Source organism: Galeopterus variegatus, unplaced genomic scaffold (genome assembly GCF_000696425.1).
Source record: "Galeopterus variegatus unplaced genomic scaffold, G_variegatus-3.0.2 Scaffold411, whole genome shotgun sequence".
NCBI lineage: Eukaryota > Metazoa > Chordata > Mammalia > Dermoptera > Cynocephalidae > Galeopterus > Galeopterus variegatus.
Genome location: NW_007726522.1, coordinates 397,723 through 415,170, shown reverse-complemented (window position 1 = coordinate 415,170; position 17,448 = coordinate 397,723). Strand labels below are relative to the sequence as shown.

At 42.8% G+C, this 17,448-nt stretch overlaps 1 protein-coding gene across 1 annotated transcript in view; it reads left to right on the top strand.

Moving 5' to 3' along the window:
* Window positions 1-1,709: 1,709 nt before the first annotated feature.
* ARHGAP17 (Rho GTPase activating protein 17) overlaps window positions 1,710-17,448 on the top strand; it is a 52,197-nt gene continuing 36,458 nt past the window's right edge. Inside the window, exons 1-6 of the mRNA XM_008568463.1 lie at window positions 1,710-1,746; window positions 3,750-3,854; window positions 8,746-8,819; window positions 11,277-11,388; window positions 11,606-11,682; window positions 14,879-14,990. Coding sequence (XP_008566685.1) covers window positions 3,780-3,854; window positions 8,746-8,819; window positions 11,277-11,388; window positions 11,606-11,682; window positions 14,879-14,990 — 450 coding nt within the window. The 5' untranslated portion in view covers window positions 1,710-1,746; window positions 3,750-3,779. The remainder of the gene's footprint in view (window positions 1,747-3,749; window positions 3,855-8,745; window positions 8,820-11,276; window positions 11,389-11,605; window positions 11,683-14,878; window positions 14,991-17,448) is intronic.

Sequence of the window (17,448 nt, the reverse complement as noted above, 5' to 3'; positions counted from 1 at the left end):
AAAAATCACACAATCCTCTGGTGGTATTTTGCTAGAGGAAGGATGAGGCTATTAGTGAGAGGCATGGAGCTATGGTGGTCTCATGCCATCGTGTCCCCACTAGGCTGACTGTCAGGTTTCTTTCTGAGGCTGGTGGGTGACCTCATAGTCAGCTGGAGCCTTGCTCCACTTCCCTAGGTGTCATGACTACCTGTGTTTGGCACTTCAGCAATGTCCTGCACCATGCATGCCGAGCAAGGGCTAGGACGGCACATTTTGGCTTGCTGCTGGCGGAACATGTTCATGGAGTTGAGTTGGCTGCCTCTGGAAGCTGGGGGCTTGACTTTGTCTCTGGGCTGTGATCCTCTGGCCCTGGGAGGTATTTGAGTGAGGTCAGAGTTCTGGTTTCCTACAGAAACTGGTGAGTGAGCCACTCCTGTAGGCATCTCCAAGTTAACTGGGACACTGCTGTGTCAATTGGCACTGGAATGCTCTGTGGCAATTCACCAGGTGACGGGTGTGCCTTTGCCCTAAGTGTAGGCTGCAGGGGACACCAGGATACTTCATACCTTTTCCCACAGCCAGACTGCTGTGAGCTTTAGCAGTGTTTTGAGGTCATTCTCGGGGTCCCATTCACTTTCTGTCCAAACAGCCTTTCCTTCTCTTTTATTGAGTCATAGCTAATATCAAGCAGCCCCATTCTGCAGTGTATCTTATAAAAAGGCTTCAGAATTTTCTGGTTCATTGGTGGCCTCCCCCTCAAACCCCTTCAGTGTTCAGAGCTGAAACAGACTTTTTCTTTCTCTTTTAAAAATTTCCTTGTTCATTTCAATGGAAATTTGGTAGGGATATTAAATGGCTTGGCTCAAATCACAATTTGAACCAGTAATCCAAAATGGCACTTAGATTGTAGTAATTCTGGGTATTCTGTATGGCAACGATGCAGAGAAAAGTCTTAAAAAAATTATTTTGCCTGGCAGCTGAGACTCCAGCAGCTTAGAATGTCCATCTTCTGAGTGCTGGCCACCATGTTGGTTTTCTGGAAAGTTTGGTGAAGTTCATAGTAGTTCTAAAGCATTGCAAAGGGAAAGTTGTGAAAATACTTTTTTTCTTTTTAAAGTAAAAATGGGGAGAAATGTGAAGGAGGAATACTCAATTGTTATTGTGTGTAATGGGGGAGACTTGTGTCTTTGCATAATGTTTCTGGATTTGTGACGAACTTGTTTGTTTCAATAAGGCTATGAAACTCGAAAACGATCATTTTAAGAACTGAAGTTTAAGCTTCCATGGAGCAGTTTTTTCTCAAAACCTGTTCCATGAACCTCCTGCAAAGGAATTCTGAGTGGGGAGGGGCTTGCTAAAAAGCAGGATCTCACTCCAGACCATCTGAATTAGAATAGACAGAATCTCCAGGTGAGAACTGGGAAATAGCATTTTAAATCAGCACCCCACCCCACACTTGGTGATTCTGTGCATGCTCAAGTTTGGGAACCACTGCTGTAGATCATGTGTTTTTGTTTCGGGTTGCTATTCTCTGCAAGTTTTGGATTTTTTATTTTTCTTTGGTTTTGCTTAAATTGGCCTCTGACTTAAAATTGGTGACATTTTCCCCCTTATTATTCATTTCTGTCTGTTTTGTTTTAAACTGCAGGCTAATAATTATTGAGTTTCATGAGTTGCTTTTCATTTCTGGATTTCTAATTCTAAATTCTTAATTTTTCCCACAGAGCTGAGAAAACAGAAGTCCTCAGTGAAGATCTTTTACAGGTAACCAAATATAGTCTTTTTAAAATGCTGTTTAAAGACATGAAAAGAAAAAAAAAAATTCATAGGTGAGAATTGAAGCTTGTGGGTTTTTTTGTTTTTGGTTTTACCTGAAACAATAAAATTAGTTAACATGGTTTTGAACAGGAAAGAAAGGCAGTGAGTTGCATGGTGATGAGAGGAGATCTGAACCCCAGCTGCCTGGGTTCAAATCCCAGGTCTGCTCCTGCCTGGCTTTGTGGCCTTGGGGTTTACTTAACCTCCCTGTGCCTGAGTTTCCACTTCTCTAAAGTGGGGGTCACGGCAGTATCTGCCCCACAGGGTTGTTAGGAGGGTTTAAACATGGAAGGCGCTGACAAGTGGTAAGTGCTAGACATTAGTGATTTGTTTTTATTATTACCACTCTTATAAGCCAGAGAGATGATTTGTTTCTGGTATGTTTCTGATATGAAACTTCCCTTGATTTGCTCTGTGTTCTCCTACCTCCTTTCTTAGATCTGTTAGAGCACTGAAAGAGCTGCCTTTTGTTTTGGTTGTGTGGAGTTTCCCAGGGCACTGTGAATCCCAGGAGGGTGGGAACCAGAGTTTTATTTACTGTTTTTTTCTAGTACCGTGCACAGGGACTCAATAGATATGTGTCCCTTCAACAAATATTAAATGAATACCTTCTGTTCCTATGACAGACAGCATTCCAGGCACATGGGGTAAACCAGTGAATGAAACAGACTGGGACACCTGTTCTTACGGAGTTTATTTCTAGTGGAAATTGGAATGAAAATTAAATTAAGGAATTTTGCTTCATTTGTTTTTTGTTTTGCTCTGTGGCAAATGAAGGATGTGCATTAGTTTTCGCATATTTTAAAATCTGATCATAATAAGATTTGAGGAAGGTGATACGGCATCTGTTCTTCAATATAAACTTGTCTGCCAGATCTGAGTCCTGGTGGTCAGGGTTTGGATCTGAAGAAAAGCTGCTGGTGCTGGGAGGACCTTTGAGAAAGAGGCATAGACCATCTCATTGGGTAAAATTTTGGGGGGTCATAATGTATTCTGCTTTGAATTTTTTTATTTTTCTTTAAAATAGATAGCATCCCCAAGGGCCTGCACTCATTCTTCATGAGTCATAGAATACACATTTTTGGCATTCCTTCCTGTAAAAGCAGCTCTCTTTGCCATAAACAGCCATATCCCAGCAGTAGTATTTTGGGAAGTTACTCATGATGCATGGGTCCCCCAACTCAGTGTTTCTTACTGCTGGCTATCCATTCTGCTTCAGAGGTTTATTAAAACAAACCAAAAAACCCACCCCAAACCCAGTAAGGAATAATTAATAATTTTGAAAACACTGATCTTGAATTTAAGTTGTGAAACATTGATTTTGATTCTTCTCTCAGGTGTGCTGTGTGCTGAATGCCATGTGCTGGAGAGAGCTTCTGGGTTTCCCTGTGCTTTTCCCCACTTGGCAGTGAATCTGGGCCTGGACCATTCGTTTGCAGTTCTGTGTGGTTGGACCTGGGGCTTTGCTGGTGCTGTAGTGTATAAATGAACTGCCGCCACTCAGTCTGTTAGCAAGTTTTAGTCAAGACTGTCTCCTTTCCCCGCAGACAGATTCAGTTCTCAGGGATCTAAAACTGTCAGTGTAACTGAGGTCAGTGGTACCAAGGGGTGGTTTTGCCCTCCAGGTGATATTTGACAGTCCCTGGAGACGTTTTTGGCTGTCACAACTGGGGGAGTGTGGTGCTGCTGGTGTCTAGTGGGGAGAGGCCAGAGGTGCTGCTAAACATACCACAGTGCACAGGACAGCACCCCACCATTCAGAATTATCCAGCCCCAAATGTCAGTAGTGAGAAACCCTGGTGTAGGTAAATAGGAACCGTTTTCATTTACACCCAAGAGCTAGTTGGACTGCAGGATGCTGTTCCTCCCTACATGTAGATGCTACGAAAGGGAGAGGCTGAGTTTGTTCCTAAGCCCTGCAAATGGCTCTTTTGTCTCTGCCCTGTCAGATTGAGCGGCGCCTGGATGCAGTGCGGTCAATGTGCCACCATTCCCATAAGCGCCTGATGGCGTGCTTCCAAGGCCAGCATGGCACTGATGCCGAGAGGAGACACGTGAGTATCAGAGGCCACTCGGAGCTACCATTCTTGCGTTTCTCCTAGGCTTTTCACCCCCTTGATCAGTGGGTTTTTCCCAAGCAGCATCAGCCGATTTGCCTCTGGACTGGTACCTTCTGTCACCACTCATGCTTATGACATCTGCCTGACCGTGACATTCTTCTGTGCTTAAGACTTCTCTGGGCTGAAAGCCCCTCTCACACTAAACCTTCTTCAGGTGCTTTTAGAGACTCGGTGAGCCATATGTCATTGAAAGGAGAGTGGACATGTTTGTTAGGAATCTTTGATGGCAAAAAGCTGAAAGCCTGTCTTAAGTTGACTCAGAAGGTAGAAGTGATTTATTGGCTTGCTAACTGAGAAGTCCGGAGATTGAGATGGATTCACGGGAAGTCTTGGTCTGGCATTTCAGTGATGTCACCAGGAACAACGTTTCCTTCCTTCTCTCTCTTCTCTCTCTGCCTTCTTCAGTGTCTGCATGATCCCTAGACAGTGCACCCCTCATGGTCGCAAGTTGGCTTCCAGCAGTTTTCTTAACAGAGGGAGAAAATTCTTTTTCCAAGTCCTTTCCATTGCACTGATCTGTATCGAGTCACATTCCCTATTCCTGACATTCCTATTCCACCCTAGTTACCATGGGCAGGGGTGAGGTAGGTGGGGAGGTGGGATGTGCTGGTTGGCTTAAGCTGGTTGGACACAGCCCTGGAGCATGGGCTGTGGTCCTGCCTCTAGCTCACAGGCTTTATGGAAGCTTGGTAGATCCCTAGGAAGAATCAGGATGCTGCTATAGGGAGGAAGAAGGATGGACTCTAGGAGAGCCATCAAATGCTGACTCCAGCATCCATTTGTCCGGAGCATGCAGGTTCCCAAGTGCACCAGTAGAGCACAGCAGCTTTCATTCATTAGGCAGGGAGGAAGAAGGATGGACTCTAGGAGAGCCATCAAATGCTGACTCCAGCATCCATTTGTCCAGAGCATGCAGGTTCCCAAGTGCACCAGTAGAGCACAGCAGCTTTCATTCATTAGGCAGTTCCATCCCTGCTTTTACAAGTTCCTGGCTTATGAGCACACACTGCCCCTTAGGGCCCTTGTGACATTAAACTGACAGTTTCAGCGGCACACAGGAAGGCTGCGCTTTGCTTTATTGTTTTGTTTGTCACCACATGTCTCAAAAGGAAGAAGTAGGATGCAGATGATCGATATCACCCTTCTTTTATATTTCCTGCAGACACTTATGGGTCTCCTTGACAAGAGGGTTATTCCTCTCACACAGTAGTTAGGATTCTGCAGTTGAGTATATCAAAGGAGTGGGAGTTTGCAGACACCCACAGCTCCAGGAATGCTCGCAGCTGGGTCCGGTTCCTCAGAACCAGACCCAGTCTTTCCCCACTGTTCCTTCTCATTCTCTTGCCAGGGCTTCTGCTCCTCTTACCTTCTTGATATTATTTCCCAGGGTACTGTGCTTCTTCTCCTCATTCTCAAAGCCACATTCTCTCGGCCACCCCTCCTCTGTTCTCATGGCTTAAATGATGTATTCATGCCAGTGACTTCTAAGCCATTTTCAACCCAGCGAAAACCTTCCTCCCCAGATGTCTGTTTTGGCATACATAACCAGTTCTACCTTCTGTGTTGACTCTCTTCAGTTCCGTCCACCCTATTGTGCAAGATAGAAAATGTGGGATCATCTTAGAGTCCTTTTTAAGCTGCCTGATTAGTGAGTGCTGGGATTCCCTCTGTGACTGTCACCACCTTCACCCTAAGATGCAAGACCTGATTACCTCTCACTGGGACTGCTGTAGTCACCTCCTGAGCTACATTTCCTGCTTCTAATTTCCCTCCTTTTCACTGTTTTCACCCTGATCACCAGAGCTGACTTCATGAAATACAAATCAATCCTGTCCTCCTTCTACCTAAAAAAAAATCTTAGCTTAGTGGTCCTTAACAGGGAACAGACTTACACCCTGGGGATATTTGGAGATGTGTAGAGACAGTTTTGGTTGCCATAAGAACTGGGGGATACTATAGGCATTTGGAGCGAGGGAACCAATGTGCTAAATGTTCCATAGTGCCTGGCAGAATCATTCCACACAAGCAAGTGTCCATAATGCCAGTGGTACCTGTTTTGAGGAACACTAGCTGGTTCCCATTGCCTGGATAAAAATCCAAGCTCTCTTTATGATCTGACCCCATTTTGCCTTATCAGCTTCATTTTCTGCTGCCTCCTCTGATTTATGCTGTATTCCAGCCACATAGTACCCACCAGGCCCCAAATATGTCACTGTCCTTCACACAGTTATGTCTTCTTGTTCCTGCTATTTGCTTTGAGACACAGCCCAAGTGTCACACATATTCATTAAAAACAAACAAATTAAATGTATATTTATCAAACACCTACTGCATATAAGTGCTGGAGATATAAAATGAGTAAAATGTAAGTGATCATGGCCTGGTGGGGGGGGGGATACATACATACGGATCATTATAAAACAATATGCTAAATAAAATAGGCACAGGGTGTATGGGAGGACCAAGAACAGGCACCCCAGGAGGAAGGGGGTAGTCAGAGGAGGCTTCCTGGAGAAGGTGGTACCTGAGCTGTAAAGGAGGGAAATTAGTGGCAGGTGATGAGAATATGTCAGGTGGTGGAGGCAAAGGCTATCATTTTTTAAACCTAGTACCTTAGCTTTTCTTTTTCAATCTCAAACAAAAGTGCCAAAGCAGGGCTCTGAGAATGTCTGCACTTTGCACATGGGAAGAGGTATCACATGGCAATGATGAGAGAAGATAAGTGACCACACAGATCATGTGATATGGAGAAAATCACAGCAGTCTCTGGGGGCTCTAGAGCACAGGAGCAGCCTCCAAAGACACCACTAGAAGCTCCCGTGCTTGTGAAGAGGAGGGAATTGGAGAGAAGAGAGACAGGCAGGTGGCCTTCTCAGCCCGAGCCTCCACTGACATGGCAGAGCTTACATTGTGGGTCATATTAAATTTAGAATTATTTCTTTTTGTGTGGTTGGCAAGCATTTTATTAAGATTTTAGAGCTTTTTATTTTATTTTATTTATTTTTTAAAGATGACCGGTAAGGGGACCTTAACCCTTGACTTGGGGTTGTCAGCACCACACTCTCCAAGTGAGCTAACCGGCCATCCCTATATAGGGATCCGAATCCATGACCTTGGTGTTATCAGCACCACATTCTCCCAAGTGAGCCATGGGCCGGCCCTAGAGCTTTTTAAAATCATCCCTGATGGTAGAAAAGCTGATCACCCTAGGAAGCCCCCAGCCCTCTGTGGGGAGGAGGTCAGTGTTGGTAGACAACATCTTCATTAATGAGCTCATGTGTTAAGCAGAATTTCCTTGTTTATGTACAGCAGGAAACAGGAGTGTAGTGGCTTTGGGGTCGGGGCATAGAAACCACAAGTCTGTTTATAACCAAGATCTTGAATGATGCTTGTCAAAGTAGACTCCTCTCTTTATGATTTTTCCCCCCAGTCTCATAGTTCCAGAGTTGCACAAAGTATACGAGTCTCTCTCTTGATGATTGCACTTATCTTACATTTAACTTCCTTTGGAAAGGCAGTGTAACTAAAACGTGTGAATTATCTTCTATTATTCTTATGTCTTCCTAGTCTAGAAGTGTAACAGCTGGGAAGGGTTTCCGTGTGGGGAAGATAGAGCCCATTATTTATTAATTTGAAAATAGCTTGGCAGGGAGAGATGGGTAAATATATTGTTGGTATTTATGTTTAAATTTCAAGTTACTGTTTTGAATAGACTATCCTAATTATGGTCAAAATTCAGAATATACAAAAGAAGATGGAGTGAAGTCTCTCTTTCTCTCAGCCCTGTTTCCCAGGCACCCAGATCTTCCTCCAGAGCCACAAGTATTAGTGGTTCTTGTGTAACCTTACAGAGATATTCTATAGGATACAAGCCAATGCATGTGTAAATGTATCAGATGGAGCCTTCTGGATGCAAAAGGGTCAAGTGACATGCCAGAGGTGGGCGTGCGTCTTTGACTTTAGTGCCCTTTCTACTGGGAAGGAAAAATTACATGGGGTATTGCAGAGTTGAAAGCATTGGTTGTTAGCAGATTATGGTGTTATAATCAAGGCACTTGTTACTTTCCAAGCCTCTTCTACCCATATTCTGAGATATGCCATTGGCCAGGGGTGAGAAGACACTGAACTGGGGCTCGGGACATGGTCTCTGAGGTCAGGCTCTCCTGCCCCTCACTGGGTGTCTGTCCACATTATTGACTTCCCTTGAGCTTCAGGTTCCTGGACTGTATGATGAGCACGTTTGATCAGGTGATCCTGTGGTCATTGCCAGCTGAAAAATGTCTGATAGGAAAATAAGTGGCTTCCTGTTTAAAAACAATAGAAAAACCTTTTTGGATATTTAGCTAGATATTTTTAGATATTTAATTAAAGCTAAATTTTAGGATTATAGCCAATGTAAGACCCAGTTTGAGTGTTACAGCAAAAGGTCTTGAAACCGAGCAATTTATTTCATTTACTGATAATGTTGATAATCATTTAGCGAGCAGAGTCTATGTCTTATGTCCCCAGTGCCTGGGATGTAGTGTGCACTTGATTAACTAATATAATTGTAACAGCAACAGCAATAACAGTAGTAGCTAACATTTACTGAATACTTACCATGCACTAGGCACTTGACGTTGAAAGTCTTCTTTAGTTAACATATAGCCCCAAACTGAGACACAGACTGTCACACAACTCATACCTGTGAGACTACAGTGTGTACCCAGACAGGCTCTTACCTGTGCGGTTTGCCTAGAGGGAGAAATCAATTGATGATCTGAAGCAGGTCATTGAAAAATGGTATCAAATAATAATAAAAAACACACTGTTTCCTGCTTTCCAGAAAAAACTCCCGCTAACAGCTCTCGCTCAGAATATGCAAGAAGCATCAACTCAACTAGAAGACTCTCTCCTGGGGTAAGAGTCATTGCTTTCAGAGAGCCAAGTGCCCTGTGGGTTGGTGGAGGTGGGTGGGCTGGGGGCTGTGCATGGCAGCCACGTCTGGGACCAGAGGTACTGTGAGCATGACGGTGTGACTCATCCCCCAGGAGAATGGCTCAGACTCCGTGAGAGAAACTGGGGTCAAGGCCACTGGGTTGCTGGAGAATCCCTCTTTTCATAGGAGGCTGGAGTTTGATGGTGGAAAGTGCCGGTAACACAAGTAATTGATAGGGTCAATGTTTATTCCCCTAAACTTGGATATAAAGAGCTGGTCCCTTCCCTGTTTCAGGTATTGGCTTAGATTTATAAACTCTGTGACCAGTCTTTTAGTCCTTAAGAGTCACTTCCTTTAAGGGTGGTTACCAAAATGTCAATGGTGGTTGTCTCAAGAGAGTGTGTTTTCTGAATTATTTGGATTTTTTTTAAACAATAGGTACATATTTACATAATAAAAAAATGTAATAATAAAGCTGTTTTCATTGTGAGAGGGCAGGTCTGCCCTCCTTCCACCTGCTTCTCTAGTGAGGCTGGTGTCCTTTCATCCTGATTTACATAATAAAAAAATGTAATAATAAAGCTGTTTTCATTGTGAGAGGGCAGGTCTGCCCTTCCTTCCACCTGCTTCTCTAGCGAGGCTGGTGTCCTTTCATCCTGGCTGCCCTGTCCCACTGTGACATGGACCCTGCTTCCCAGCTGGGCACAGCCTTTGGACTTCTCAGCCTGTTTCCTGGGATCTACAGTCCTCCCTTCATTCTTTGAAGGAGAATGGTTTCCTGTCACCCCTCACCCTTCCTTTGCTTGTCCGTGCTCCCATATTTGGGGCACTGGCCTGGGAGGAGGGCAGCATGTACTCACATGCTGGCATCCCTGTTCCCCCCAGCCCAGGTGTGTTTCCACATTTGTACCTCTTCACACTGCTGCCATCCTCATCACACCAGAGTGACGCTTTGTGTGGAACTGTCCTAAGTCCTTTCCCATCATAGCCCACTCAGTCCTCACAACAGCCTAGGAGGGAAGTAATAGTAATGCTCCCATTTCACAGATGAGGAAATCGACAACAGAGAGGGTGGGACATTGCCTGAGAGCACACAGCTGGGAAATTAGCAAAGCTTGTATTCACACTCGGGCAGCTGGGTGCCAGAGAGCATGCTTTTAACGACACCAGGGCCCCCTCACACCAGCACCACACATATTTCTAGTGTAAAAGAACCCCATGGAGAGTGCCAGGGGCAGGGCGAGGAGGAAAGGAGAGAGGGCAGGACAGAGACAGTGGAGTGGCATCACTTCCATGTGCACTTTGTGTGACATCAGCTGTATGTCCACAGGAAAATGAAAGGAAGTGTGGTGTTCATGTCATGTGGTCCTCAAATGCTAGCCAGCCGCCTTGTCTGCACAGCAGGAAAGCAGCGTTTGCGTTAACTCTGGGAGAAACAAGCTGTGGCTAGATTCGCTAGCAGACATCAAACAATGTGTAATGAACTTTACGTATGACTTAAAAGATTTTCAAGGTATTTTTAGAACATTGGGTTTTCACCTGATTTGAGAACCTAATTCTTTTTTAAAAATTTTTTATTGGTCTCACTTAGAGTTCAGGTGAAAAAGGGAGAAGTTGGTGTCCGAAGTTTTAAGTGGAAGGCTCTCCTCTCTTGCCTTTTCTGGCTTAGAATGGGAATTTAGCACCACTTCATCAAGAATATAGAGGCAACAAATAATTGTTGAACTGATCTAGCATGGGATTGTGGAGCCTTCTTGAAGGCCCGTGTAATAAAGGGACAGGCAAGGACAGGGAAGGATGTTGAAATTCAGAATAAAGACCAGTGGCCTGTGAGGGGACCGACAGTCACTTGATCCACGGGTGATGAACCAGAGAAGCAAAGGATCTGAGACGTGTGTTTCTTCAAGGTGGAGGGCAGGAGAGTGGCAACAACTTCACATCTTCTACCTCAGAAATTTTTCTTTGTGTTTCTTCTTTCCATCTGTCTTTTAGATATATGTATCACAGACATACACAGACACACACACACATTTAAGTAAATCTTCTCTTGGTTCTCTAGTTTTGGTCTTTTCTCTTCCCCTTCAGAAAAGATTCATGAAATAAACATTTCCAGTTTTTGCATTTTTACCACTTACTCTTGTCCTCAAACCACTGGACTCTGGGGAGAACCTAATTCTCGAGTAAGTAGCCACCTCACCATTCATACACATCCCCCCACGCAAGCAAGGGCCGTGCCTGAGACAGTCATTTTCGTTTTGAAGCACAGACGTGTGGACTCACATTTTAGGTGATGCCCTAAACGTGTAATGTTTTTAAGGCTCTCCTGGGTAGCACCCCGATGTGTTGCCATCATACATTAAGCAAAACTGCATCAGCGTGACCATCTCGTGCCTGACCTCATGAGCATCTGTTTGTTGTTGGGTGTCTTGTTTTTAAAGGAAGATGCTGGAGACGTGCGGAGAAGCTGAGAATCAGCTGGCCCTCGAGCTCTCTCAGCATGAGGTCTTCATTGAGAGAGAGATCGTGGACCCTCTCTATGGCGTAGCAGAGGTGGGTGCTTGCACTGAGCGGTGTAGAAGAGCTGAGAGTGGTGGGGGTGGGTGGTGCACCTGTGTCTAAAATGTCACCAGTAGTAAGTGGCTTTAACATAAATTGAGGGTACAAAATCCTTTGCCCTAGAGAAAAACATTTGTAAATAATTATTGCACCTTAAAATGCTAAGCTAAAACTCCAAAGCACATCCTAGTTGGTATGTTCTTTCTTCTAGGTGGAGATTCCCAACATCCAGAAACAGAGGAAACAGCTCGCTAAGTTGGTGTTAGACTGGGATTCAGTCAGAGCTAGGTAAGGTAAAGATGTGAAAATAACCAGTAATGTAATATCATGTCACATCCCCGGTAACCATCACCATCCCCACCAGGGACAAGAGAAAGACCACTGAGTGGACAAAATGGAAGTTGTCACAAATTCACGTACTTGACCCACAGACCAAGTCACAGCCTGCCTACCCCTCCTTTAGGCCTCTTTCTCCCAAATGTGGCAGTGGGGATGTTGTTGGAACATCCTGTTCCTAGTGAGCCAGCAGTGAAAGGAAACAGAAAAAAAAACCAAGAAAAACTGAGTTAGTGTATTTAATGGGAGAGGAGATGGTGGTAAACAGTTCTCAGAGTTCAGCTCCTGGGACAGGAGTGTAGGAATAAACAGATCTATGACCCTAAGAGCTCCTGAGAGTCCCCCCGTGTCACAAACCCTGTGTGCTTGTAATTCCCCTTCACAGGCAAGAGATGCCGTGCTCACAGAGGAGGAGCTCATATAAAGCCGAGTAACCAAAGCCGGGGGCTGCTGACTGTGGACTGATGTCCACAGTGGAGTCTGCAGAGATTCTTGACAGGACTACCACCTGAGCTCTGTCCTGATAGAGTGTTTATCAGTGACTTCCCTGGCTGCCTTCTCAGGCGTGTGACAATTGCAAATAGGGAAGCAGCCACCACTGGCCCTGTCCTTTCTCATACTTTATCACAAGCATGGGCAAACTTCTGTAAAGGGCCAGATAGTAGACATTTTCAGCTTTGTGACCCAGATGGCCCCGTTGTAACTACTTAGCTCTGCTGTTGTAGCATAAAAGCAGCCATGGACAATGTGTGAAGGGATGAGAGAAGCTGTGCTCCTATAAAACTTTATATACAAAACAGGTGGCTTTGCAGATCCTTGCTGTCAGATCTTTTCATCTTTATTACAGTTCTGTGAAGAAGATACGATTATTTGTTTGACCAGTATATGGCGATATGCTATCATTTATGGAGTTCTTCTATGTCAGATGCTTTCATCACAGATTTAGAAAATGGCTGGAAAAATACTGCGTTTTCTTGCTTCTAAGACGCTGTTGAGTATTAGCTGCATCACCAATTGAATATCAGCTTACTTGGGAGAAAGAAAGAAACACCAGTCCGTTAAATGTACAAATCAGTCATTAAGATGTGTCCTGATTTAAGAAGTGTGGAGATGATGAAGGGTACATCTAGGAATTCAGACATGGTAAAAAACGATAATAGCGCAATTATCTAGTAACAGGAAGTGTCACTTACTGGGCACTTGCCATATGGCAGGTATTGAGGCACGCACAGTCTATGTCACATCACTGGATTCTTCCCCTAGTCCCTGTTCATCTGCTTATCTGTGTTTTCATCAGTTGGGTGCCTCATGTGTGTCTGACTCTGTGCTGGACACTGAATGCGGAGGCCCCTCGACGCAAATCGGAGAGGGAACGGGCTAGGGTGGATGTAATGTCCTGTACTTTTTAAAGGAGACGTGTGTACAGAGAAGGGAGGTACCCGATATATTATCTGTACAACTTGCCCTAGAGATAATAAATGGCAGAGTTGGGATTCTGGCAGCAAAGTCCACTGTCTCCTTGTCGCGTGTACTTGTGTGATTAGAATCTTGTGTGACAGAGCCAGGGAGTGCAGGCCACCCTGAGGCACATTTTTGCTCAAGAGAAGGAAGAATGTTCTAATGGCTAATTAAACAAGGCCGTGAATGCTCCCTTACTGGAGTTGGTTAAGCAATGTTACAGATGTTTGTCTGCCAGGAATTTTGCATCTTGAGTACCTGTATCTCATGGAAAAGTTCCACACTGATTCTTGATCTGGTGTTCATGGTCTTGTTCACTTAATCAAAGCAGGTATTGGAGAAACTGAAGCAGTTGAATATTTCTTTATTTTTGCTTATTTCTATGGCTTTTCCCTTGAGGAAAATGATAGCAGCATTAAATAAGAATGCATTGTATGCCAGACACATGCACACGTGTGTTCTCTCCTTTACTCCTTATGACGGTCTCTAAGGCAGATGGTGTTTGTCATCTTAGTGCTACAGAGGAGAAAACTGAGAAGCAGAGAGTCATAAGTAGGTCACACAGCTAGTTAAGACAGAGCTGAGCTTCATACTTATGCATGTCAGACTCCAGAGTCCATGTTCTTTCCACAGCACGGCATCACCAGTGTGCTCAGCATCCTTGCTGTGGAGGAGCGTGTCACATCAGGAACACGAGGAGGTAGAACTAGTGTTTGGGGGCAGTGGAGGAGTCTGGGAAGTTTGATAAGTTGCTAACATGGGTTTTCATGCTGCACATATATAATATCTACTGGGGGCAGTGGAGGAGTCTGGGAAGTTTGATAAGTTGCTAACATGGGTTTTCATGCTGCACCTATATAATATCTACATTTATTTTATTTTATTTTTTTTGTCCTTTTTGAGACCAGCCGCACCACGCTCAGCCAGTGAGCGCACCGGTCATCCCTATATAGGATCCGAACCCACGGCGGGAGCGCTGCTGCACTCCCAGCACCGCACTCTCCCGAGTGCGCCACGGGCTCGGCCCTATAATATCTACATTTAAATTTGAAGTGTTAGAACTTTCCACAATGCCAGATATATCCATATTCAAACAGAAGGTTTGAAATACAAAAAAAATTGTTTTAGATTATTCTTCTTCCCCTGTCTCCCTACTATTGCTATAGTTTAATCCTTTTTCTAAGTGTTTCCATAGCTATTGATTGATAGCTACATTATTGAGGTTCTGGCTTTTACTTGCTGAAAGTAATCACAGGTCACAGATGGTAGTAGGAAGAATCATAAGGAGTCCTCAGGAGCAGGAGTTGACTCCCAGGGCCACAGGGAACATTCCAGATCAAAGACAGAAAGCAAAGAGATGTTTCATGGCCAGTATTCCATAACTGGATACTACAGGATTCCGTGGATTACTTCCCAGCAGTTGTCTGAGACAAGATGTGGTGGGTCATGCTTAGGGAAGACTGCCACTCCCAGCACTGCATGGGTCCTGTCATGGTGGGAAGCTAATCTTGCTTTTGCCTGCTTCTGTTCTTAGAGGATAGCCTCAAGAGCAACGAGCCTCCTAGGTACTGATACTCATGCCAGGTAGAATCAGTCTTGGGGAAGGATCCATTTCCGTTAAGTCCTTGACTCCATGAGGTTGAGTATATACAGCAAGTTCTCAGATTCTGGCTACCCCTTTGTTTTGCAGATGGAACCAAGCCCACAAATCTTCAGGAACCAACTTTCAGGGGCCTCCATCAAAAATAGATACCCTAAAGGAAGAAATGGATGAAGCTGGAAATAAAGTAGAACAGTGCAAGGTGTGAGAATTTTCAAATAAATATATGCTTGCATCAATCTTTTGGTTTTTGCAAATGATGCATGAAAAGTCAAATATTGTAAATTATTTAAAGTTTTACCTAATCTCTATCTGAATACTCTGAATGATATTAAAAGTGGTTTTTATTTTCTTCTTTTTTCTTTATTTTCCAAGATTACGTTATTTTATAATCAGAATAAAACATTATTTTTAAAAAATTCAAGTAAGATATTTTTAAAACTTGACAAAAATGCCTAAGCTTATTTAAAATAAAGAATAGGTGAGAAAGAGAAAAAATCATAGCAAAACATATCTTAGAGTTACAGCAATTAAAACAATGCACAGTAGACAAAAAAATCAATAGAATGTATAGGTTTTCTAGAGTGAATGTTATTATATTTTAAGGTTCAGTATATAGTAAACTGGTCATCATATATCCGTTGGAAAGGGAAGGATTATTTTTAAAATGTGGCTAGGGCAATTGGTTTGTAATTTGGGAGAAATAGAACTTACTTTTTATCTCATAAATTAAATTCTAGATTAATTATATGGTTAAGTAATTTTATTCTCTGTGCCTCTATTAATTGAGATAGATGTTTATTCTAAATGTTATTTGAGGTGTTAAAGAAACAGGTCTTTGGTGAGTCTTAGGGTCACCAACTTAGACTTTTCCTGCTCTTATTATTCATCATTTTCTAAAAATCATCTCTTAGTTCTACTAGATAGTGTTAGGACTGTTTGTTATATTTTAGTTTATTCAGTTCACGCTATAATTCACTTTTCAAGATCGCAAAACTTGATCAGTTAACTGTGGTAAACTGTTTAAAATAATGTAGAGGGTAGAAATTAAAACAGAACTCACAAAGTCATGCCATGGCATTTGTGTTTAAAAAGATCATATTCATATAAATGCTTCTAATAAAATAGTGTCACACTGGCTTGTGTTCAGAAGAGTTGTAGCTGTGCCAGTGTCATTTAGCCAGCAGTCTTCTTTATATCTGGTCTAACCTACATCTCGCCATTGAATACTTATTGCGCATAAGTTTGACTGGAGATGTGGGGAGTCTAACAGGTGCCTTGTGGACTGATGTCTCTTCTCTCAACTTCCACACCATGGCTTGTCAGTATTTCAGATGGCAAAAACTCATGAAAATATTTAATGTTTTCTTCTCTATGCTACTTTCTGGGTGATTTTCTCAAATACAAGTTCTATTTTACTGATTCTCTGTTTAGCTGTATCTTATGATATTTAACTAATTAACATTAAGTTTTGAAATTCATTGACTATATTTTTCATTTCTAAAGTTCTACTTCTTTAAAACTGCCTTTTTTGATAGTGCATTATTCTGTTCTAGCTTCTTATTTAATTTAATTATTTTAAATATACTGATTTTAACAGTCTCTGCTAATTCTATTTTCTGCTGTTCTCTGTGAGAGTGGTGGAGTTGGCTTATTGTGGATTGTTTCTTTATGTGTTTTATAATTTTGTACTGTGAGCTCATTTTAAGAGGGGCTTTATCTGTGTGGCTCCTGGGGATTGGGAGAGTCTCCCCAGAGAGTACTGCCAGATAAGGTCCATTTTTAATTAAACTTTCTCAGTGTGGGGTTTCCTGGACCACAGATATAAAAAAGTCAAACCTCAAGTCCTCATGGAAGCAGGTCTGTATTTGTGAAATCTCATGGGCATGGTTTTTCTCCCCCAGACTCAGAGCTCAATCCAAAACACATAGACTTCCCTCTTATTTCCACATGCTGTTGAGTGAATTAGTTCTACTCTACCTCTTCATCAAGGATATAGTTCTTCAGGAATTTTATCTTTATGCGTGATGTGTGTGTACTTGTTCCTCATGTCACCAGGCCCAAGGCTTCATTTTCTGTCCACATGACTCAAACACCTAGGCCACCAAGTTGGCAGGAAAACCCCAGGTCATCTCCAGCTTCCGTTTATGTTTAGCATTCTGGCTTTTTGATTGTTTCTTTTTCTTTTTTCTCTTTTTTTTAATGTTTGGTGGGAGGTACTCAGAGAATTTACTTTATTGCTTTCCCAGTTATTCTAAAAAACGTTTGTTACTCCTAACTGGTATTTCCAGGTTTATCATAAATGGGAGGGCCTTAACATTAATCTGTGTACCTTGATGCCAAAAACAGAAGGCATTATTTAAAAAAAACAGCCATACGTACATATTTCCAATATATATACATTTTTCAATATATATTAAAAAATTCCAATATGTACATTGGAAAATTGGAACCATATATACACACACACATATATCCAATTTCCTAATTGGTCAGTTTTTAAAAAAATTATTTAATGTGTATAAGTAATTCATTTACATTAGCTCAAATACCAAAAAATATTAAAAAGTATAAGTGAAGCCTTTCTTGCACCCTTTTCCTCCTGCGGCCTAATTTCCACTGCTCCCAACAGGTGGCTAATGTTATCTAATTTCTTATTT